This window comes from Indicator indicator, chromosome 8 (genome assembly GCF_027791375.1).
Source record: "Indicator indicator isolate 239-I01 chromosome 8, UM_Iind_1.1, whole genome shotgun sequence".
Classification (NCBI taxonomy): Eukaryota; Metazoa; Chordata; class Aves; order Piciformes; family Indicatoridae; genus Indicator; species Indicator indicator.
The window spans coordinates 6,729,842-6,755,571 of NC_072017.1; the positions used below are offsets into that span (position 1 = coordinate 6,729,842).

The following is a 25,730-nucleotide window of genomic DNA, read 5'->3' on the forward strand; positions in this document are numbered from 1 at the left end:
ACCAGAGAAAATTACGAAACAAGAACGCTGTTTGTTTTTCAAAAGCCTGACTCTTACTAAGCTGCATGAGTTGATTATTTTTCTGTCCTTCATTTTACTTGACTAAGCAGGTTGGGTTATTTTCTTCTTAATTCATAATACCATGAAGATTTTATAGACAGGGAACTGTATATTTGTAATGCACATGGTATTTTGAAAAGTTTTTTAGGCTAACTGGGAGATATTTTTCATATCCACAGTTCTTAGAACTTATCTATTACATACTTTAATAGCAGTGAATTCTCTTATGCTGAGTGTTTTACCATTTTCATGAAGTGGATTTTTCGGGGTTCTCCTTAGTGTCAAAATATGAAATTTTCACACAGGGTAAACTTCTGTAGTGTTGTAACTAATGACCAAATGTTAGGATTTTCAAATATTCCTAGGAAACAATAGAAATTGAAAATCTTTAGCTGGGACTTGATAGTAATTTCTAGTATGTAATACCCATAGCAACATCTGTTATGATTTGGTGGTGTTGTGCAACAATTTGACTGTTGTATCTCAGACTCTCTATTTACTCTGTGGGTATAGCAGATAGTTGGGAACTTCCATGAGAGGAAGTAAACACAGAAGAAAAACATCACAAGACTTTTCAACCTCTGCAGATATGTAAGACTTGTCAAATGACAACAAGTCTGTTAGCTTCTATGACTTTATCTCCTGTTCAATCTCCTCCATCTGCAAAATTTACTTTGACAAGGAGGTCAAGAATGAAGAACAACAAAAGTCATCAGATACATAAATGGGGGGGCACTGTCAAAAAGGGGGCCAGATGTTTGAAAGACTCACAGTGAAGGACATTCTGTGGTATCCAGAGAAAATGGTTCCTATTGTAGTTGTGGCAGAAGATAACAAATCTCTAAATAAGAATATTGTTACATTTAGACAGTTTCAGTTCCCCTTTTCAGTTCCTTCTTTTGTAAAATGAAAATTTGATTGCAGTGTATTACTCCTCTGGATGTATACTCCTCTGGATATGCTTTCTGAATAAGCATAGCTGATCCATGGAGTATCTTAGTGCAGGGCTCGGTTCAAGTCTGAAAACTACATGGTGGCAGGGGATAATACTACACAGAGCATCTTCCATGAAGCCTGAGACCTGTGTATGACTCCTTAAAATGGTGAAGTCTAAGCAAGCCAGTAACACACATAACACTGTATCAGAAAGGGAAAAAAAGAGGACACTTGCACCATACAAAGTTATTTGCTTACAGAAACTGTGATTTCAGAATCTTCTTATACTAATTTTCTGTGAAAATGAGTGATACATTCTTTAACCCAAAACATTTCTAATCCTGTTATACAAAAGGACCCATTTTGATGAACTGCCAGCAGTTCTGCTGCAGAGATTTGGTGGCCTTACAAGCCTTTGTGGAGATGACAACCTTGTCTTTTGTTCTTCAGTAGCTAATTGCAAGTTATGTTGCTATATCAGAAGGCTTAAATGTCTCAAAAATTCTGGGGCATATAAAGTAAGTAATTCTTTATATATTATTTTATATTATCTTGTGTGCTGAGGTGTCACTAGACTTTTGTAGCAAAAGTTATAAATTCTTGAACCGTTTCAATGCAATTGGTCTGAACACTCAATTTTGTCAACCAAGTTTCCACATAATTCTCCTGGCCAGGAATTTTAGAGTCTTACTGTTACAAACTGACATAGTCTGAACTGGTGTCCAGTATAGTCAGGAAGAGATTTTGTGCAGGCAGCACAAAATATACATGGATGACTAAACCAGCTGCGAGTTATGTGCTGCAAATGCAACAAAGCTCTCAAGGTGTCAGCACAGCTAAGCCAAACTTAAATAGTCCCTCAGGCAACCAGCAAAAAATGAGTTACCTTACTGATGTGGCCTTCCACTGAAAGCACAGCAGAACTATGCTGAGTATGTTTCTCATAATTTAAAGTGACCTTCTAAAGGTGGAGGTTGCCCTGGAGAAATTTTACATACTCTGAGATGCAGGAGAAAAGACTTGATGTACGTTGTCAGGCACTGGGCCCAAATAATAAAGCACAAGGTTGGAGTGGCAGGGTGTGAGCTTTTTCCTGAGTGTTCATGCTCCTCTGACTTCCATTTCCCTACTTTCACTGGGTGCTGGTGTTGCACAGGTTGAGGCTCCAAACTGCATCACAGAGTTGACAGAATCACACAATTGTCAGGTTGGAAGGCACCTCAGGGATCGTGTAGTTCCAACCCCCCTGCCATGGGCAGGGACACCTTCCACTAGATCAGGTTGCCCAGAGCCACATCCAGCCTGGCCTTAAAAACCTCTAGGGACGGGGATTCCACCACCTCCCTGCACAGCCTGTGCCAGGTTCATGCACTGGTAATGGTCTGGAACCTAGTTCTAGATCAAGCAGTATAAATGGAGACTTTTCTGGACAAGTAAGTGGGTGTTTATTAAAAGAAAAAGGAAGAAAGGAAAAAAGCTATGAAAAATTATGTCCACTTGGTCTATATCCCATGGAGACTTTTTTGTTCAGTATTGGGATTTGACTGAAAGTTGAAAGTACTTGTCATACTTTGCGTTTTCCATGGCTGAGCTTGGTATTATTCTGGAACCAGATCCTTCTTAACCAATATATGTAGATTTAAAAAAAAAAGTATACATAAAAAAATCTCAGTCACATCTCACAATCTCAAAGCATGCATAGTGTGACAGTATTGAATCATAGAATAGTCTGGGTTGGAAGGAACCTCCAAAGGTCATCTAGTCCAACCCCCTCTTCAGTAAGCAGGGGCATCCTCCACCAGGTCAGGTTGCCCAGAGCCTTTTTGAGTGTCACCTTGATTATCGCCATGGATGGGGCCCCAACCACCTCCCTGGGCAAGCAGTGTAGAAAATTCTGCGTTGAAAATCCTGCCAGCTTGATATTCCAGAAGTAATTCATAGCTTCAACCTGTATTATGAATAGCTGGACTGTGTGTGATGATCAGAGCTCATTTGAGGAAAAAGGAGAAAACTGTGCTTTTTGTCTCAGGCCACACAGGGATGTAATCAACACTTAGAGCATAACTGCACTTATCTGTTGGAACTCCTGTTCCAAGCCTTTTCCTCAAGGCTGTCTGGGTGGGAGTACCTTTTACATTTGCTAATAGCATCACTTTGCAGAAGATACTCAACTGTTTGGTAAAAACCCCCACATGTATTCTGGTTTTGTATTTTAGAGACAAGCTTGCTAATGCAAATGTCATCAGTTTGTTGTCTAGCATTTCATGTAGTCAGAGGTGCTGTGAGCTTCTTGCAATGATCCTGACTGTCACACTGACTCACCCTGTTCTGCTAATCTGTGCTGCTTTGCCTACACTAAAAGCAGGATGCCAGTGATGTCCCATGTCCTCAGACCACCAAAATTATAAAATGAAGTACCAATAAAAGCCATGTAGCTGTAGGAAAGTGAGGGAAGTGTGGAAAAGGGGATCAATATGATACCAAGGTGAAAGAGAAATCCCAGTTTAAATGAGAAAGTAAAAGATAGAAAGACTTCTTCTCCAAATCACCAAATCAGGGCTCCTATTTGCACAGTGATCCCTTCTGAATTGTTTTTCTGCTGCATCTTTCTTGATAAAATTCCTTACCTTTCAGTTTGAAAGGTAATGTTCTCCCTCTGTCACAACCAGCTGATGGTTCTGGGTCTTAAGAGGTGGTTTATAACCTAGGAATATTATCCTGAAAGATACCAACCATCCTTCTCTCTCATTTACCATGGAAGAGAAAATTACCTATCATCTCACAGGCCCAAACTCCATATTTCTATCACAGACTGTAATTCTGTCCTTCTATGAACAGTCATTTCTTTTATTTTAGTCCTGCATGTGGTCACAGAAGATGTAGAAGTGGGGAGGGCAGTGCTCACTTTTCCCTTTTTTCTCCCTCTAAGAGGAGCTAATGTGGTTTAAGAGACAATTGAGTTCCATCAGTATGCCCTTCTTTCCCCCTTATTTCTCTCCTAGTTCTCTTGGGCAGCTCATAGCAGAATAATGCATGTTGGTGTCATTTTTTGCATCTTTAGATCTGAACTCTGTGTGCAGCCCAGCCTGTATTCAGGACTGGCCTATCCTATCACAGCAATTTATTTATCCTGTTGCTAATCAAATCATTTCCATACTTTGGACAGAGCAGACATGGCTGTCAGCAGAGCTTGAACAGTGGCTTCATTACCCAGAATGCAATCAGGAGTATGCCATCGTGGTGTCACCTTTGGCAACACTGGAGAGAAAAAACAGAGCTTACAACTGGTCTGAATCACAAAAAAAAACTCTTTTCACAAGGGAGGATATTTTACCCTTGTTAGCACATAAAATTTCTATCAACGGTCTTAATGATTCCATTTGAAATGTACTTTTATTCATGGGATAAATGACCATATCAAATTAGTTATCTGTCCTTGCTTTCCTGCTTATCTATCCTTTTCATTGCCACTATTATTCATTTCTACTCTCATGTCTTTGTACCTAATTTATCTGTTTCTTTAACATGCGTCTCTGGGCTTCTTTCCATCACAGATTTTTGCATGGAGCTCTTTTCCTGACCTGGCTCACATGAACTTGCTAATTTTTCATTCCTGTCTTTTCTGAGGACTTATTTCTGCATTGAGCTGTCTCAAAAGTTATTCTAAAAAGGCAATTATTCTAATTATCCCTACATAAATAACTTTATTTCATCCCATCTGCCATTCACACAAGTTTTCATTGATTATGGCATTGTGTTCCTGATGCTAGTCCTGTTCTTACTGTTTTGTTACCTCTTTATTGCACATTTTTTGGAGTTGGAAAGTACTTTGGGACAGGGACCGTGGCATTATTTCTTCTGAAGCATTGCAAACTGCTGGGCTGTCTGAGCTGGTATCTTCCTGGTAGTTGAATACTTTGTCTTTTGGGGTTTTTTTCCAACTTTCAAATAGTTCTCTTAGCTTTAAAAGTGTTTATACTGGAAAGGAATTCTTAGTATTTTTTTTTTCCAGGCAAGAGGCTATTAATTTTAATTAAAAAAAAAAAAAAAAAAAAAAAAACAAACTAAATTTGTCTGAGCAGAGATCGCAGGACCGGTCGGTCCCAGGGTTTGAGACACTGCTGACCTCTGGGGCAGCAAATTCTGAAAACTCATCTGGAGAGTTTCAGGTAACTCCTCTGAAGAGGAAGCAAGGGAACTGACACCAAAATGAGTTTCTGTGAAGGCAAGCAGAAGCCTGAATTTCCTTCTTCACAATAGCTATCTGTGATGAGTGCAAAGTAAATGCAAAGTAGTTTAACTTCTTTCATGGGAAGACTGAAATGATCCTGATGGCTGAGGTCACTGTTGGAAAAACAAGTTAGTTCTCTGTTAAGCTAGATGAAGCTGTTTCACTGGGGTTGCTATTTCACTTGGTCTTGAGTGATTTTTGTGGAGCACCAAACATGCAAGAAAAATTCACACCCTGTTTCCACCAGACAGTGGTACATTTGTGTGTCCATGGTAGGTTTGCACATTAAAAAAAGAGATTTTTGCTTAATATAGTAATTTCACAAATAAGTTTCCAGAGGCCACTAGCAGTGTCACTTTACTATGACTGTTTGGATTTTGCTCCCAGTTGGGGGACTGTGAAAAATGTTTGCTCTCATTGCTAAAAACTCTGCAAACTCCTATCAGAACATGCTGTAAGAGCAGCAGCAGGACACAGGTTTCAGATATGCTTGGTGGGTAGATGCTGTTGATCCACAAGATGGCATGTTAAAACTGTACTTTATTTATAGCCTCAGAGAATCAGGATCTAAACACTGGTGTGGTGGTGTGAACTGGGGCTAAAAGTTCTGTCCTTTGGGGGAAAAAAAAAAAAATTAAGAAAAGCTGTTTCACGTTGGCAGTAAGAGCCATTTGAAATGTGATGTTTATAGTTTTGCAGTGGAGTATTTGAGTGTCCTGGGGAAAGAATGAGGACAAGCCCTTTTCACTCTTACCACTAGAATTAACTTGGTTTCTTTTTTACTCAGCATTGTGTTTGGTTTACCCTCCAAATATGTCAGTAAGTGGACACTGATTTGCTGTAATTCAGCCACTGCTGCCTCTTATTTTCAAGAATTTAGAAGGGAATTCATAGAAACCAAATAGTTATACTGACCAAGAGTTATGGTTTGGGCACCGTTAATTGAATTAATTTTAACTTAAGCTACTCAAGATTTTAAGTGTACTGGGAAGGAATCAAAGCCCACAATTGGATTTTAAATAATGTGCATTTATAATTGGTTCTACTTGTATTGCCTGCAACCTTATATTGTATTAAAACTGGAATTTTATTGCCTGCAAGCTTGTACTGTATTAAAAATGAAACTTTTGGAGCTTTTTTTAGCTGCTTTTTACCTTTTATGCTGTTTATAATTTGTGTTTACTTCATTGTGGACAATAAAAGATAAATTAGTTCATTTTTTGGCTTACATGCACTAAGCTGTTTATTGTATTTGGGTGACATACTGCACAGAGTATGTTAAAATTGAAATATCTCTGCATTTAAATGGAAGAAAATAATAAGAATATCTATAAATATTTAGTTTCATAATATTTTTCACTCTCGTGTTGAATAAGCCCTGATGTTCCACTCATCTAATTTCTAGTGGGTTTTAAGAACTCTTTTTTAATAAAGAAAATTTCCAGAATATACTGAAAAATACAAAAAAGGCTGCTGCTGATTTCAATGGGTGTGACATCAGGCAGTCAACTATTAATCTTCCAATAAATTCACATTTTTTGACTGCACACGGATCTCTCAATATGAGTAAGACCAAATCAAACATTAATAATATTCCCTTTCAGTATGTAAGAGTTAATATATCTAATAATTACTATTCTGTTCAGACTTTTATTGTCAACTCCATCGTGTTCCCAGCCTGAAAAACATTGAGTTTATTTGAAAAGTCTTTCTGAGAGTTTTGTGGAGATGAGGAATGGTCTCATTCAACTTCTTACCATTATTCTACAAACTTTCATCCAAATTCCCCCTCCACAGTGGATCAGAAAATCTGAATACAAAGGACTGTTTATTTCCAGGCCCTGATAATTGCTTTTTTTCCAATTACCTCGTGATTGAAATGTCTCACATTCAATCTTTTTTTCCAGTGGTTGCTCTGTCCCTTAAGGCTGCTGTTATCAAGAGAGAGCTAATTGGTAGCAGCAGCATTCTTGTTCCAGCAAAAGGCATCACCTTTCCCAGCCATTCCACTTGCGTAAGCATTTCATGCACGTGCCAGAATCGTTTCTCATCTTCTGACTGAGCGAGCACAAGGGATCAGATTTGTCTTGGGTTACAGAGTTAGCAAGCAGCTCATCTGAATGAATTGAGAGAAACCTGTTTTTGCTGAGGCTCCTTTTCCGTCATCTGCTCTGCTTTGTCCCAAGAGAACAATGTGAGCCTGGCACTGAGCTGTTCAAAACAGGTTTGTTACCTGGCTCCCTGGCTTGCAGAGCCCTCCTAGAGCTTCTGCTCCTGGATTCTGAGGTTTTGCATGTGCTTGTAGTCAGGAGGGAAAGCGAGCATGGGAAGATACTTGGTAGTGGCCTTCCAGTACCTTAAAAGGGTTACAGGAAGGCCAGAAAGGAATTTTTTTACAAGGGTTTGTAGTGATAGGATGAGAGGGAATGGACTGAAGCTTGAGGAGGGCAGATTTAGACTGGAGATTAGGAATAAATTCTTCACAGTAAGCTTGGTGAGATACTGGAATAGGTTGTCCAGGGAGGATATGGATGCTTCTTCCTCAGGTTTAAGGCCAGGCTGGATGAGGCCTTGAGCAACCTGGACTAGAAGGAGGTATCCCCACCTATGGCAGGGGGATTTGAACTAGATGATCTTCAAGGTGTCTTCCAAGTCAAACCATTCTCTCCATCTATAAATGTGGTTTTTAACATGTGATCTATGGCTTCTTAAAACTCACATGAGTCAACGGGTGGTCCTGTTCTGACCAAACCTTTTCCAACAAAAAGTATTTTTTATAAGACATTTTTATATTGCCTGCAACAGTTGAGAAATATTTCTAATAGATACTTCTATTGCTGGCTATGAATGTAGCAGAAACTATGAAGTGTTGATTTTTTTTTTTTTTTTGGTGGGATCTTTAAATCTGTGTGATTATATGATCATGTTTTCAAGTTAGAGGAGTTTCCTACCAATTACCAAATATGCAGTTTTTTCATACTTGTAACTGTTTTTACAATGTAATTTGAGGTTTCTAAATCTACCTTGTACAGTTAGTTTCTAAATCCTCATTAAAAAAAAAAATACATTTGTTGTCCAAGCTCTAGGCAAAGTAGAGAAGCTGTAGGAGGACTACCCATCCTAGGGATAACCAGAGGCTATATGCTAGTACAAGGTTTCTGATCATATACCTATTACCTATTTCAATTCTGGCCATATTTCTGTGCTGAAAAATACCTATAAACTGTATTACAGAGTAGGGATTCATTAATTTGTAAATTAAGGCCCCCATCAGAATTAAACTCTTACACAAGCAGAAGATAATTATGTTGCTGATCTCTTTTAAATGTGGGTATAGCAATACCCAGTTTTCCCAGTCCAGGAATTTCTCAGTGCAGCTATTCTAAATGGGTACTATTGCTAACGTAAAACCTCCCCTTGGAGAACAAATTACAAAATTTGAATATAAAATGAGCTTTTATTCTTCTATAAGGGCAGGAAATATGCATAGTTTGATAGATTTGGTTTTTTTAATAGGATAAGTTGAAGTCTTTGGTTTGAACTTCCCCTGCTCTTAACTATATAAACAGCTGAAAGGTTTAATCCAGCCTTCCCAAAACTTCTGAAGGAACTTCTTTGTAGTCTCATATTTGCTAGCAGGTCTTAATATATTAATGAGAGAATTTGTGATCAACCTTCAATTCCATTTGTGGTTTTTTTTTCATTCTCAAATGCATCAGTTATTGCAAGTCATTATGATAAAGGAAGGAGCTTAGACTTCTCCAAATGTCTTCCTCTTTCAGTTGCTCATCTGTTCCTTGATGTGCTTTGCATAAAATTATGACTACCCACAGCAAATCAGTTATGCCAATACCAGGGGAAATTGGGTTTGTTGGCATTCTTAGTGTCTGTCTCTCATAAGGAATATAGTCTTTTCTTCTCTTTCCTATGTGGGTATTTACACTGATAATAAACAAATTAGCCTGTTATGGCAAGAAGGGTTAGGATTTGTGACACTGTTGTGAGGTAAAACCTGTCAAAAAGCAAATGTCAGTTCTAACCAAGGCATTGTAACAATTCTATACTTGGAAAAACTTTCATTATTAATCTGTGTAGTTTACCTAAGCAGAGGAAAGAACCCGTTTCTATGACATAGCAGATTAAATCCAACCAGTTAACCTCTCTGTGTCTGATAAAGGATATGGTATTTGCCTTTTTTTTTTTTTTTTACTCTCTCATCTGCAAAGTAGTTGTACTGAGCTGCAGGTTAGCCAGTGTTGACTTTTCTTGCAATTAGCAAGTTTAGCTAGTCTGTAAATTCCAATAGTCATTGCAATTCCTAAAAGCAGAAAAGTAAAGAAAAAAAGCAGTAAATGCATATTAAAATCTTCTTTTTAAAAAAAGAAAATCTCAGGTAGACAAACAGTAAATGCTAAATTTATTTATGTAATTTTAATTTGGCTTCTCAATTCGTAATCTATTGCAATTTATGTAAGCAGAGAGTATTTTAATGTTACTTGCTGTAGATAATAGTAGTAACCCCTATCCTTTATAAATCACATGGAGAGTATCATTGTGTATCACAACAATATCTACATCACTATAGATTTATAACTTGGATTTTAAAAGGCATTCAATGGGAGAAACGTGTGGAAGCAGTAACACTGTAGGTGATTTAAAGGTATTCTGTGTATAGTCTTCAGAAAGTACCTCTGTACCTGGAATTCTTCACACAACCATAAGCCCAGTGCAGTGCAGTAAAGGATCAGTTTTGGGTTCCCCAGTTCAAGAGAGACAGGGATCTGCTGGAGGGAGTCCAACGGAGAACTACAAGGATGATTGCAGGATTTGCAACATCTCTCCTATGATGAAATACTGAGAGACCTGGGGCTGTTTAGTCCTGAGAAGGCTGAGAGGAGATCTTATCAACATCTGTAAATATCTGAGGGGTGGGTGTCACGATGAAGGTGCCAGGTTCTTTTCAGTAGTGCCCAGTGATAGGGCGAGGAACAACAGGTACCAGCCAGAACACAGGAGATTCCACCTCAACACAAGGAGACACTGCTTTATTGTGATGGTGCTGGAGCAGTGGAACAGACTGCCCAGGGAGGTTGTGGAGTCTCCTTCTCTGGAGACTTTCAAAACCCACCTGGATGCCTTCCTGTGCAGCCTGCCCTAGGTGATCCTGCTTTGGCCAGGGTGCTGGACTCCGATGATCTCTAGAGGTTGCTTCCAGCCCCTAATGTTCTGTGATTCTGTGACCTTCCTTATCTTGAACTTGTGCTCTGACATTGAACTAAATGATGATTTTGGTAAAAGCTGACCAAGTCTCATTGCTGACTGTCACACCTCTTTTTCTCTGTTTCAGCTGAGACAATCCCAGTCATACTGCACAGACACAGAATGCCTTCAGGAATGTGAGTAACTATATAAAAGTAAAATAAGCAGTAGTGATGAAAATACAGCCTCAATGTCTTTGAAGTACAGCAGTTTATTTAATGTTTTAGGAACATATTGCCTGAAATCAAATACTGCAGGAGAGGTGACTTCTGAGACTCAGTAAAGCAGTGTATGGATGCAGCAACACTGAGCAGACTGAAAGTATCAGTACACCAGCAGGACTACTGATCAGGCCTCAAGCATTGCTGAATCTTACCATTAGTCTCCAAGGAGGATTATTTCAGTTTTCCTCTGTGGTGGAGATTTGAGGGGGGCTTAATTTGTCCTCCTTATAGTCAGTCAGAGCAGCCTAACCAGTGAACTCTGGATATTCAGCACGGACCCCACACATACACGTATTTTCACTGAGGCTGAGTGATGCTGTCAGTGCTGTGAGGGAGAGGAGGTTCCCTGCCAGCTCTGACTGAGGAGCTGACACACACCCTGTGTGTTGGACTTGGCAGTCATTGAGGCAGAGCACTGATGTGTACACTGCCTTGACATCTGCTGTGAAATGCATGTAAAAACTCTTCCAAATGGTGAGCATTATTGGGAGAGTCAAATGTCACGAGCATCTGCAGGGAGGCATAGCTGTGCAGAGGTTGTGCACTAATGTGAGCTTGCCCTGAGGCACTCTGTTTACACTGTTCATGGTCTAGAGAGAACATGGCCAAATGCTTATAAATCAAGATGGAGTGGATCTGTTTTTCCTGTATTGCTTTACCAGTTGATCATATGAATTCACTCAATTAGCTGGCAGCAGGACTACTGTAATGCCTGCACGAGCAGGAAGCACCTGAGCACTGTTTCTGGAAGCAAGAGCTGCTGGTGCCTGTGTCTTCTACAGGTCAAGGAGCATGCAGTCAGGGTGTCCAGGATCTTGAGGAGAGGGCATGCCTTCACTGATGTTTCTCCCCCTTCACTCCCCAGTAAAACCTGTTTAGTGATGGGCAGCTAGCTTGGACTTGCATTGTGCCCTCCCAGTGTGAAACAGTCCCAGATTCATGGCAATGTTAGGCTGAAGGGGAAAAGCCATGACCTTTCAGAGAGAACTTCTGAAAAAAAGGAGTAGGGCATATGTGCCATAACACTGTTGCTGTCTTCCCAAGTTATGCTGTCATGACTTCTAGCACCTCTCCTCTCCCAGCTGCACCTATTCCAGGGCAGACTTTCTTTCTCTCACACCTTAGGCTTCTATGTGTGGGTTTGTTTCAAGCCACAGGCTTGTAGGAGAGGGAAAGAGGCAGGTGACAGGAGCTTTCTGAGCTTTAGCCTACAGTCAAAGCCGAGCAATGGTGGGTCATTCTCACTCAAGTGTTAGGAGTCTTGGTTCATAAATACTTATGAAGCTCGTAGGCTAAAGACTACCAATGAGTAAGTTCTGTTATGTGTGGGCACAAAGCTTGTGGGACAACTTTTCTGCCACCAAATTATAGTACAGGGGGGATGTGAGGGGGTTGCAGCAAATAGCTTTTCATCCTGAAAGAGAGCCTTGCAACAACTGTCTGTGCAGATGCAGGCAGTTTGGCAGCAATTGTTCCAAATCAGTGGTTTGCTTCAAAAACGCAAGCAAAAATTATAGAGTAAATTCTTGCCAAAGTTATTATATTGCCTTAAATTTACTTCTTGCAAAAGTATTTTTCTGCTGATGCAATGACACTGCCTGCTTCTTTGTCAGATTGTTTTGTGATGCTTCTGTGACTGTGCTTGGGCCAACATGAGCTCTGTAAGATCCCAGGAGTGAAAGGCAACATCAAGCAGATTGGAGAAGCTTCTAGAGATGTTTTCAGAGACAGATTAAAATGATTCTGTGCCAGTCTTGTGTCCATTGCCTCATCCTGTTCTGATGAACTAGACTGTGATGAGTGTATTTTTGAGGCAGGGCTCCTCTTCCCTAGGTCCCATAGCTCCATTTCCTGCTACTTGCTGACGTCAATTCCCCATTTCAGGACCTTGATATGAAGAATTTTGTTTCACTCCTACCCATTTGCTCATTCCTAGGATTTGGTCTTCCTTCTGGAAGTGCAGCTGGGAATGTTGCCATAGACAAATTCTTAAGTTGCAAGGTTGTGGAATAATTGATGAGATGTATGTGGGATTTTGCAGGGGGTGGGGTGGAACATCAGGGCTATGGTTCAGCCAGTGACCCAGCAGCGTCATGTGTTACGCTGCTGCTACCAGCTGGAAGTTCTCAGAGAACACCCGGTGTTGATTCTTCCTGAGCATGGTTTGGTGTTTTTTTCTAAGCCTGAATTTCAGATATTTTTGAGATTTTTGGAGCCAGATCAAAGCAGCAGCACCGAGGTTCTCTCATTCATATTTTTGTGTTATTAGCTCCAAATTCTTATGTATGGTTGTTGGCACCATTACGTGGTTGTAGTGACTACCCTCAGAGAGCTTCCTGCCAGGGTCAGGACCAGTGCTTTCAGATCTGTACTCCTACATACAGGAGCATGTGAGCACTGCCTCAGAGAACATTTGGGCACTCTGCTTGATGACTGTTCCTCTGCTGCTTCTCTGGCAAGAGTATCTGCTGTGACAGTAGAGCATATATCAGAGTCTGATGACTGTTCCCTCCGTTTCAGTGGGTGCCTTGGAGAAAAAAGGCTGCGAGTTTGGCGTGTGTGACACATGTTGGGATTGTTTATCAAAAGATCTTACAGTTTCCCTTGAAATGAGAAATGAGAGTGATAATTTGGTTTGGAATTCTGTCTTAATGCAAGTGGAGATTTCTCCGAAGCATCTGGCAGTGGCAACATCAGTGGCTCATTCAGCGCAAGGAGGATCCCAGCTGGTATTGGACTGGACTGATGCCTCATGGCCCTTTCCAGTCAGCCTTCCATGTCAAAGGAAATGAGGGAGCCACCGCCTGAGGTTTTTTTCTGTGTTCTAGCAATTCCCAGATGTTGTGACCTGGACTTACCACATTCATATTTTCACCACGATTCTCAGTGCTCTGCTAGCTTGTAATGTGGTCAGAGATGACTGTCTCAAATGTTGTCTACTCTGCTTCCAAACTTTTATGTATTTTTAATTGAATACGTATCTGTGAGTCATCTTCAGTTGCTCTCATCCAGGGGAGTCACAGCAGCCTAACCTAACAGCATGAAATGTCTGCCAACTCTTCCCTCCCTTTTCTGGCAATTCCTATCTTTCTTCTTCCACTCAGATCCTTTCTCGATTTCTTCAGTTTCCTATCCCTGCCTTTGAAGTGTCATCTTGCAGGGACTATCTGCTGAAGGATTTCTCTGTCATCTGTAAAATACCCCTCTTCATATAGTTTCCTGCCTTTTTTTCCACAAAAAGACATCAACAGACAAGGTTAAAAGCACCCTGAAAAGAAGAAGATACAAGTCAGAAAGCATGGTTTTGCCTCTCCACATGCAGATGTTAAACATCTGTAAAGATGAAGATCCCAAAGGAGATATTTCTATTAGGAGAGGGCAGACAAAAAGCACCACGTGGAATACGCTTTCACAGTAAAAAAAATTCAGTCTTTTCCTCTTTTTCATTAGAGTATAACCTCACTCTGAATGAAAAATACCACTTTAAGAGGAGAACTAAGTTGGAACAAGAAGCGTTTAACAAGGACATTTATTAATTTATTGTATTCTTGAGATTCCAATTCCACAATCAGGAAGTGGTTGACCTTTAATCTTTAGAAATTATTTTTACCAAACTCATAATTTTAGTAGTTTTGATTGCCTTCTAGTAGAACGTTAAATGAGGTGGTAAACATCTGTCAAGGAAGATTATTTTTTTGTCCCATTTCTCTCCAAGAGAAGAGTAGTTTATGTGGATTAGTCTCTGTTTCTGTAAGAAAAAGCAAGGCAAAACCTGTGTTGCGTATGTGAAGCAACAGATAGAGTGCACCGTAGTCATTACACCAAGTCTCACACCAGTTCCTCATAAAGCTTTCTCCTGCACAGACATAATTCAGCCATGGTGTAAAAAAAGTCCAGGTAAGCACAGGGACAGAACTGCTCAGAGGCTTCATTCAGCTGTGTGTGGATATGTAGCTATGAGCTATGTGTCTGACATGCTGTGAGTTAAGTAGTACAGTGTAGCTGTGTTAGATCAGCTCTTGTCATGCTTAACTTTGTTCAGAAGATGTCTCAGCACATTTAGTTCCATCTAAACCACATTACAGTGCAGGCTGGAAGAAACTGTAAACTGCATAAACACCTGTGGCTGCCCTATGTGGTTCCTTCTGCTCCCATCCACAACCTGCAGCATGAGCTTACCTAGCAGCCCAGCTCTTGTTTAACCATGGACCCTAAGTGCACAAATTCCAGAGGACAGCAAAAATTCCAGGTGGCAGTCTGACTAGTGCCTGTTTCTCTGCATTGTGTGAGGAATCCTGCCTAACAAGTGATCTGAATTTTCCATGTTCTACTGAAGAGAGGTACCAAAGCAGGTACCTCAGGTTGTCTTATGTGCTGCTGAAGGTAGTCTCAGGCTGGCTATTAGTATTGCCTGGAAGCCCCACCATTAAGCAGTTGTTCTTTTTATGCCAAATCATAGGCTAGTTTACTGATTGCATGTATGAAGGTCATGTAAGCTTTAAAATATTGATATACCAGGTTGATAATAACAGTAATATTTTCCTTCAACACAGCTTCAGGTCTAAACTCTTCCCTGCACAATTCCATGTGCTTTCTGAATCAATTATATCTTAAAGTTTAATGAATTAGAGGCTGTAGCAGTCTCATTTATTTTCTTTGCACTATACCTTCTCCTCATGTACAACACCCTTTATTCACTCAGATGTCCAAAAGAATTGTCCCTTGTAGTTGTCTGTACTTCTAATCATAAAATCCCTCTACACTGGCACCCTCTCAAGCTTTAAATGTCTGTATTTTGGACATTTAGAAGACCAGAGCTGTAGGGTAGTTTCAAACACCACACCTTTGAGGGGGTTGGACTAGATAACTTTCAGAGGTCCCTTCCAACCCAGACCATTCTATGAGTCTAAGTTAATGGTGGTGTTTGTGCTTTTGAGAAGCTTAAACTTCTATAGTACCTTTTTTTCTCTTTGACATTTTTTGAGTGCATGTGATGTCAGTAAAGGACATCAGTCCAACAGCTCCAGCTTGCGAAGTCTTACTGACAGCCCAGCAGTGCTGTGGAAAGTATAGCTATGAGCTTCCCTACAGTGCCCCTCTGCTGTGTTTCAGCTGTGCTGTGAAGAAACCATTTTCAAAGAAGAGGCTCTGTTAAAAGTGCTACCCAGTGTGACAGTGATGAAGGTGGTGCTTTGGTAGCAGCATTGACCTTCAAGGACAATACTCCAGCAGCTCACTGGGTGTGAGTTATCTAGCAAATGTTAAATAAGAACTTCCAACTGGTCTTGAATCCAGACTTGACTCCTTAATGAGATGATCCAAATGAGTTGAGACAACTGAAAAATCTGACAGACCTGAGTTTCTCTGCGGAATTTCTCTGCATGTTAGTTTTCAGCTTGAGTAATAAAATAGAACAGCTCTTCTCTTTCTGAAGCATATTCGTTGTAGCTTTGTATTAATTGATCATCCAGATCATTAATGGAGATGTTAGGTCTTTAGATACTATTGTAAATGAAGCCATGTGAGTACCATAGGTAATTAACTTCATATTGGTTTACAGTTCAGCTGACAACATTAGTTACAGTTTGATTATTTGAAATTATGTTTCAGAGGAGCAAAGTTGTTGTTTTCAAATGTGCAGGTATTTGCAAGAGTTTCTTGATCCAAAACCATGAACCAGTCATCTCTATTCTGAAGGGATTTTCTCAGTTTTATTTCCAAGCTTTGATGTCTCAGCTATTCTGTATGGAAATTAGGTGTAAAATTTTTATCTTGTATTACTGGGCTTCACTTTTTCATGTATCTCTTCAGCATTTTTTTCCCCTCCTGACAGACTCATTTTCCTTGATGCTCTTAGAAAACACCACATGACCCAGCTGATCAGTCATGGAGATCTGGCATATTGACACTGACCCTGGTTTGGAACAAACTCTCAGTAAATAACTTGCAGTAGGGAACAAAATCAGAACCATTAATTTGCTCTCCTGTTGCAAGAATTAGCATGTTCTCTATGTGGGGCCTGACAACAGAGGCTCATCTTTCATCCCTTTAATCTTATTCCTTTATTTATTTGAAGCAAAAACCAAACACCAACATACAGTTGGGGGAGGATCCCACAATATACAGATAGTTTGCATCAGGTTTGATTTCCTAAGCACAAAGCGTGTGTTTATCATCTGCAGTTCATTTAGCAGTTACAAGTGAACCAAGAAAAAATCATGAGAATTCCAGTGAAATCTTATTAAATAGATTCACTTTCAAAGGGATAAGAAATATGATGAAAAAAGAGTGCAACCCTGACCAAGAATTGCTTGTCTCAAAGACGAATGGAAGGACTAATCAGAAAACTCAACTGAAAAATATTTCAGATTTTCCTTCTTCTGAGACTTATGCTGCATTTTTTGGTTCTCATTCTGGGGAAAGAGCTCTGCTGTCACTGTGTTCTAACTTCAGTTTTTCTTGTCTCTAGTGCCAGGACCAAATTCCTCCGGTGACAATGGCATCAGCTTTGCCATGATCATGATGGCCTGGGTGGTGATTGCACTTGTCTTGTTCTTACTGAGACCTAGAAATCTGAGGGGATCCAGCACAGCCGGCAAGCCAACCAGCCAACATCATGTAAGTGCATCAAGTGCTCCGTAGAGGCACTCTACAATAGCTTAAGTGTATTGTGGAATAATAGACACTTGGTCCTTACTTTTTTTCATGCATTTTCTTGGAGCTCCATTAACAATGAAAATGAGTTAAACCAACATGAAAGTATAACTGTGAGGGCCAAGTGTAAGGTCTGCCATGGGAGGGAGCCAGCGTGGGTGACTAAGTGTGGATAATAATGTTCTCTGGACACTGACTGGCCCTGGCTGGAACTCTCTCCTGCCTTCTATGCACACGGGTAAAATCACAGCTTTGAGAGAAGTCAGGAAACAAAATTACAGCATGAAAGTGGGAAAGTGATCTTTGTCCTAGATGTGGGACCATGGAAAAATCCCTGCAGCTACAGGAAATGGTCTTGTTCTTTGATGCTCATTTTCTCTGAATATTAAAGAGAGATATTGAAAGACCTTTAATCATAGAATGGTTTATGTTGGAAGGGACTTCAAAGATCATCTAGTTCCAACCCCGCTGCCACGGACAGGGACACCTCCTACTAGACCAGCTTGCTCAAGGCCCTGCCTTTCAGCCCTTCCACACTTGGAGCCTCCACAGCTTCTCTGGGCAACCTGTTCCAGTGCCTCACCACCCTCATGGGGAAGAATTTGTTCCTAATGTCTAATACAAATCAAACTTCTTTTGAAGCCATTACCCCATGTCCTGTCGCTGCATGCATTTGTAACAAGTCCCTCTCCATCTCTCCTGTAGCCCCTTCCAAACACTGGAAGGCTGCTAGAAGATCTCCCTGGAGCTGGCTGAACAGCCCCAACTCTCAGCTTGTCTTTATAGCAGAGGTGCTCCAGCCCTCTGATCATCCTTGTGGCCCTCCTCTGGAACCGCTCTAAGACAATGAAACTCAGTTCTGAGTTTTTATTACTGCTAAATTCTTTCATGTGAAGCACTGTTTCTAATCCTGTACTTTTTTTTTTTTCTTTTCTTTTCCTCCTTTCTTCCCCCTAGGGACATGAACCACCAGCTCCACCAGTGGACTAGAGTGTTCAGCATTGGAAAGGTTCAGCAGATAAAACTTTTCATGACCAAATGAACGAAGTGACCAGATTACTCCTAAACCCCATTCAACACTGATTTCTTTTCTCAATTATATAGACCAGAATTATCATTCAGCAGTTACCTCCATGAACTGCTTTTAGCAACTCCAATTTTTAAGTTAATTTTTGCTTTGTATGCTCTTACAATTCCTAGTAGATTGTAATCTGAATAATGATAAGGCATTGCAGGGTTTTTTTTTTGGTTGTTACTGTTACTGTGGACATTCCACTCGGTATCTTTCTGTTACAATGATCATAATTTCTTTGCAGTGATTTCTGATGTGCTTTGAAGGAAAAAGAAAATCCCTGTGCATCTATAATAATGGAAGGTTACTGACCTTTCTTCAGAATAATCCATTTTTTTTTCTCCAGTATTGCTTTTGAGAGTTATATTAAGGTTTCAACTATTAACTTAGTTATGTGGTGAAAAATTGAAATTATTTTATGCCTGCCCGGGGTCCAGAGCAGCTCTTAATCAGGTCTTTGGATCACTAACATGGTTTTGAGGGTTGTTGGCAAAAGCATGGATCATCCACTCGAGTTACACAGGGCGTGTGTGCATGCACAGAAGTGAATTGCCACTGTCAAAGCTTTGACACGTGTTGGGAACTTTACACAAAAGAGTATACCACCAAAAAACAAAAAAACCCATTACTTTAATGTTGGCATATATCTATAAGATACATCTTATTCAATAGGTTGTCCAAAAAAAAAAGGTGTTCCAAAACCAGATTTGTATACTTATAGACTTGATGAAAAGAGAAATTTAATGAGCAGAACTTGGTACAATTTTCTGTCCTGGCAGTCTTCTAATAATTAAAATTAACAAGTTTTTAGCCATGATGTAATGAATATTAGACAGGATGAAATCATGCCAAGAGGTTACCAAGCTTGCCAACTTTTTGGTGTATGACATATACTGGATATTCAGGTTTTTTCACCTGTATCTTATCAGCAATTCTTGACATTTCATCCTTACCTACTGGTTGTAATTGCAGAACAACAAACCTGCAGGTGACTCCATATGGCATGTCTTTTCCCTCTAATATCTGCGTGTGTGTGGTGTGTTTGTGTGTGTATGTGTGGCTGTGCACGGTACCTGTGCACACACCTCCCATTGTAGCAAATGGGAATGACGTTTTTTATGTACATTAATTTAAGAACATTTTAAAGATGTACAGAGAAGCAACACTGTATATTTTTCTTGATCAATTTGAAAAATTGATGAGAGTAATGTAAAGAACATTTTTATGTTACCAACATGAAGCTTCTTTCCATAAAGTTCAGTAGAACAGGCATATGGGAATTCAAAGCCTTATTCTGCAAACCTTTATTTCATGAGGACTTCAGTTCTGGAACTGAAGGGACTAACTGCTAAGATGCATAAAGGTTTGTATTAATGGGCTCTAACAAAAATCTCACATCAGATCCCATGGCTGACAGATGCAGGGTTTTCCTCCTCAGGGTAAATGGTGGGCCAGCTAAGCCTCCTTGTAAAGGCACAGCGTAGACCTGAAGAGAAAGGCTTCTGTAATTTGATGTAGTTGCCCTTTGAATTTCTATGGAACAGTGTGCTCCCAAGGGTAGGAGCATGTGTAAAACCATTTTTTTTTTTAATGAAGAAAAATGGGCCAAATGCTCTCAGTGACATCAGTGCAGCACTGTTAAAGCAGTGGAACTGCAGCAGAGAAGCTGAGAGCATTTGTCCTATTACATGAATGGTGTACAGGCCACAAACACTGTGTAAAGGTGTCACTGGGACAGTCTTTGCTTTTTTTTGCCTTCCATGTACATTTCAGTTTGGGATACTGTTTTGAACAGAACGAGTAATACAGCTTCATTTTGTTGAACCAACACAGAAATTATATATAATCTCCTACACTAACCTTTTCTCCAAGGATTTTGGGCCAGAATTCTTCGCTATGGGATGCATAAAGCAGGCTTCCAACTGATGAAGAAGCCCACTGAGGCTTCATTTCAGACAGAGCACTGCTCCTCATGCTCTTGGAAGCTGGTGAGGGTTACAGCAGATGCTCCTCACTTGTGAGGATCAGCCTTCCTTTCCTTAAATGTCTGTCTTGTGTATTTCTAAAACTCACCATGTGCACCCAGCTCTGGCAGTCTTGGCAAGTGAACTTTTTTGTTCAGATGAATATGTTTTACATTTAAATGAACCTTCTTTGCTTCAAATTCCTCTGAGTCATTGTCCCAGTGATTTTATACATGTCTGCTTTCCTCATGTAAATTGCTATTTTAAATTTTCTATGTAAAAGAAAAAACAAAAACAAACCAACCATTGGAAATATTTTATTGTTAAATGTTTTACTGTAGAGCCAGGCCACTATCCCACATCAAAATGTATACCTTTTGAAGTCCAGATACTCTCTCCAAGATAAGAACTTCAGATCACCACTCTTAAATTAAAACAAAAGCAACTAATTGTAGGACTGTATTTTGCCACTCTTATTCATGTTAAATAGTGCCTTACTCATCAAGTAGTTGCACTTGAAGTTTGTGGGACTACTCTGAGCTAATGTACTAGTAGCAGCTTTAGTAAGAGTGGCAGAAATCTGGCCTTTAGTGACATAGTTTGCAATGAAATAATTATATCATGGTTCCAGCTGAGAAGTGTGGAAGAGATTAGTGGTATGTGAATCTTAAGGATATGACTAATTCTGGAAGGAGGATTTTAAGCTTGGTTAATAAGACATGCAAGTTGTAGCAACTTGGGAAATACAGAGGGAAGTTTACAATTATACCTTAGCTTACACCTTTGTTAAAACAATAGTATTTTTAGAGTCTGCTTAACACACTTACTATCCTCTGAAATGAGAATTCATATGTATTCATGTATTGTCTGCAGATCACTTAGCCTTGTAATGTTCCTGGTTGAAAAAGAAGGAGTGATGATGTGATGTACCTAGTGTAAATGGGTGGTTTCAACTGTCTGAATTATGCCAAACACACACACACACACACACAAATCGTCTGTGCCATTTGCAGTTTCCTGGTAAACTTTTACTGAGTACTTGGATTGGGATAAAGGGCTTGTACTATGCACTTTTTATTGACTTAAAATAAATAGCAATCATTAGTAACTTTTTGTCTTTGTCTCTTAGTCCTCCTAGAAGAGGTAGGATTGCGCCAAGCTGTCAGTTTCTAAGTTAATTTAAAATAATGTTAAGTATTGGTAAAAATAGTATGTCATCTGTGTCACCTTTAAAACATAAATTCTAACTTTCTGAGTGGACACTTGCCTTTTGTAGGCATCTCAAGCAATTCACAACAAATTATAAGCAGTTTCCAAGGTTTAAAGATACTTTGATGACCAATATGGTCATCTCTGCTTTTTGCTTTTCAAAGTTTTGTGGCCTATGAAGTTAGAAGTAATGCTGTAAGAAAAGTAATGGCAGAGGCCAAATATGCTCATTATGTTACTTCATTTCACATCAAATCCTACTACTTTGGGATTTGCAGTCTATTTTGTAGTCCCAGTTCTTGGCAGTGGTAGACCCAGGGCTGCCCTGAGGAAGCTAGGTGCTACAGTGGATATGAGACAGCACACAGGAGTAGTAGAGACCTGCTGCTTCCTCACTGCTCCCATGGAGTGCAGCACTCTTCTTCTTCTTCCAGCAACAGAGCATGAAATGCTGAGCTCTGCCTCAGCAGCAGCTCAGACCCCACATTAAGGATTCCTGCATTAATCCAAGGAAAAAAGGAAAACAGCTGGAGAGCATTAGGGTTTAGAATAACATACGGCTATCCAGAGAATCAGAAACAAAATCTAAATTTATTTTTAGTAATAATAATAATTTAATAACAAATGTTTTAGGCATCTGAGTCAATTTAGAAACAGTATGATCTTCATCAGAGATCATTAATGTCTGCTTCAGAAGATTTACCCTTTTACTTGAGCAGGAGGTTATAAATAACTTCTAAAACTAAAGCTAAACTTACACTTGTTAAAATGTTTGCCAAGGATTAACATGCCTGTTATAAAAATTGTTGCAGAAAGGAAATTACCAAAAATGGACCTGCATAAGGACTCGCTGTTCAGGGCCACCAGGTGAACAGAGAAGATTACTCTGCCCGAAAGAAATTGTATGCTATCTAGGGTGTTTGGGAGAAATACATCCAATTATTGCAGAAAAATGTTCCATGAACATTAAGTGGGTTCCTTGCAAAACTGGACAACTTGCATTCTTGCCTTCTTCTGCCCTTATTTGTTCAGTACCAGCCAGCAGCCTACAGTGCATTTCACCACGGACACATGCACTCGGGGGTTGGGGAAGAGGGAGACTGTCCCATGGTGAGCCACCTCCTCGCTTGGGAAACAGCACAACTCTTCCTGTCTTCCAGGCAGTTCAACTCACCAAGGTCAGCTGAAGATCTGTCTCTTTTTCATCCATTGAAATGTATGGAATGGAACCTATGTTGCTTGATTTTTGTATTGAAATTAATGTCAATTCCCATGGCAGGCACTTTGTAGTTCAACATCATAACTAGAAGAATCTGGCCTCCACGTGGCCGTTCTAACATCTGTAAGTAAGCGTGTTGGTTAAGGAGGGTGTGTGAAACAAATGTATTTCAATACACCACAATAAGTATTAATTCATCACATACATCCAGCTTTATAAAGGTTTCACTCACTTGTTGTGGGACATTATATATTAGCTGAAACTACAGCAGTAATTTCTAATCAAAGACCACAAGGAGCAAGCTGTGAAAATGAAGTTTTTTGCGTGTATGGGTTTTGGTACTGTGCCCTCCAAATTATAAATTAGGAAAGAGGGGAATATTTTCTGTGACTATGTAGTTTTTAGATTTATACATGTTTTTAAATTCTTGAAAATTGTTAAATTTTTCTTTGCAAAAAATACCCTTAAAATATAGGAGAAGATCATATAATCACAGAATCGTGTTGGTTGGAAAAAACCTTTAAGATCACTGAGTCCAACCATTCTCTAACTCTATCAAGTCTGGTGCTAAGCCATGTCCCTCAGCACTGTATCTCTGTGGCTTTTAAACACCTCCAGGGATGGGGATTCAACCACCTCCCTGGGGAGCCTGTCCCAGTATTTCATAATTCTGGAAATTTCTTGTAATATCCAACTTAAACATCCCCTGGTGCAACTTGAGGCCATTTCCTTTTGTCGTAGATAATAGAACTGAGAAATGGTTTCCACACATCTCCACCATTGTACAGCATCCTGAAGGACATAGCCATTGCTTCACTATAAAAAGTAAATCTTGGAAAAGGTGAAGGAGCTCAGTTTAAAGCAGAATTAGCAGATGAAATGGTAAATGATCAACTGAATATGATTAGGAAGAAAATAATCTACAGAAGCCCCCACAGAACTGGACACTACAGCAATCACTGCATGTAAGACATCAAAATCTGCTTTGTTGTTGTGGTGATGGGGAGTCAAAAGATGGTTTCTTAGCTTTAGTGGTTTTCATGCAGCCTTGCTTTCCATCCTTAGTTTCATAGAGGTGAAATAGAAAATCCAAATAATCATTTTCCTATTTCAACAAATATTGGCTTGCAGTTTTAATCACAAGTGCATCCTGTCTGTGCCCCCTCTCTGGCTGTATGCTTCTGGTTGGCTTCAGTATGCAGGGGGAAGAGATGAAGTCAAATTTGCCTTTAGCTATACTGTAACAATGGATCAACTGTTCACCTTAGTTTACACCAACAACTGTTAGCCAAAGGGATGACTCAGGTGAATAAAACCCTCCCAAGAAATCATGCCCCAGGGCAACTTCTCTCCAGTGGGGCTTTGATGAAAGGCGGTGCCTTATCTGGCTGATCTTACTTCTATTGCAGTTCTAGCATTTAAGGCTTCCTGAGTTGGCTGTTAGGCCTGGAATGGCTCTTCTGTGGAAGATTGAGTGTGCTCCATATTCAAGAGAACAGCTTCTGCCCACAGCACTTCTGTGGGAGCAGCTTTGATGGCTGGTGCAATGTGTGTGGTTTCCAGAAAAAAATCAAAAGAGGAAAAACAAATTTTAAAAAGGGAGGTATTTACTAAACAATAAATAAGGCCATCAAATGTAGTCAGGCCTGGGAGGAAGTGTAAATAATTTTTGTGTGTACTGAGAGATTTAAATAATCTTATTAGAGGAAGGTCATAGACTGGAAAACAAAACATTGTCATGGGGGAACCAAAGGAACAGGGTTTCACAGGGCATTCTCATCAGAGTTTTCAGGATAGCCTTTCTCTCATTTTTAAACGTTTTAATCCTGCCTGGCTTTTGGGTTTTATTTATACTGCAATAGTGTCCATGAATCCAACTGAAATGATTGCCCAGATATTCTAGGCCCTATACAAGCAGGCATAGAATCATAGAATTGTTACGGTTGGAAAAGATCCCTAAAGTCATATTGACCCTTGACCAGAAACTCACTACATCTAGGGACAAATTTTGCCAATAATTGCATTTTGGGGTGCTGGTTGTCACTAAAAAAACCCTGTGTTGGATTAATCATTAGCTGTTTGGGTAAACTATCAGACCAAACAGCAAAGTCAGAGTCCTGCTGAGTCGGGGATGGAGGTGAGAAGAGAGCGTAAATATGGATGTGCCAGGTAGCAAGTACCTCCTTGTGACAACTTGTAATGCTGGCTCTAGGCAGATGTAGCAGCTCTGGCACTTGGCTGCCTATGTCCACAACTGCTGTATGGCTTGTTTTATGCAGCTGTTGGGGCCTTGTCCAGAGCAACACACAAACCCAGTCCCACACGTCCCTGTGTAATCTCTTTTGCTGCACTCTCCTTCCTTCCTATTAGCACTGTAAAAGACAAAGCATGGATTCAAATGCTGATCCAACTGATCTGTGGGCAAGTCTTCTGGGCATTTTTGTGCCGCAGCCTGGGACTGTTGCCAAGTAGCTCAGATTTCCTCACTACATGTAGGTTTGCCTCCTGGTAATGCCACGTCAAGAGTTAAAGAAAGGCTAGACAGACAATGGTGGTTGTTGAATCCATGTCAGATGTCAGTGCCTCAAACTGATTACACGAGCACAGGTGCCTTTAGTTAATGATCAGCTAAATCTGGTAGGGATTAGTTTGACATTAAACTAGATCTCCCTAGATATGATACAATACTTCTTTCATAACCAGGGTTCCCCGCTGCCTTCTCCTCCCATGTCCAACAGCAGGGTGCCAGCCAGCAGATTACACAGTCATGTGCTCACTTGCCCTTTGCATTCTACCTTCCCCTCATCCTTCAAATCCTTCATAAATCATGATTTCTCCCTTGCATAGTGGGACAGCTTTTACACAAGAGGTGAAGCCTGCCCCCTTCACCTCTGCTGTTTGC

The 25,730-nt window shown here is 40.1% G+C and overlaps 1 protein-coding gene across 1 annotated transcript in view; it reads left to right on the forward strand.

Annotated features, from left to right (window-relative positions):
• SMIM14 (small integral membrane protein 14) overlaps positions 1 to 18,618 on the forward strand; it is a 38,436-nt gene extending 19,818 nt beyond the window's left edge. The window contains exons 3-5 of the mRNA XM_054383141.1: positions 10,575 to 10,623; positions 17,180 to 17,328; positions 18,322 to 18,618. Of these exons, the coding sequence (XP_054239116.1) occupies positions 10,575 to 10,623; positions 17,180 to 17,328; positions 18,322 to 18,354 (231 nt within the window). The 3' untranslated portion in view covers positions 18,355 to 18,618. The remainder of the gene's footprint in view (positions 1 to 10,574; positions 10,624 to 17,179; positions 17,329 to 18,321) is intronic.
• Positions 18,619 to 25,730: the final 7,112 nt, after the last annotated feature.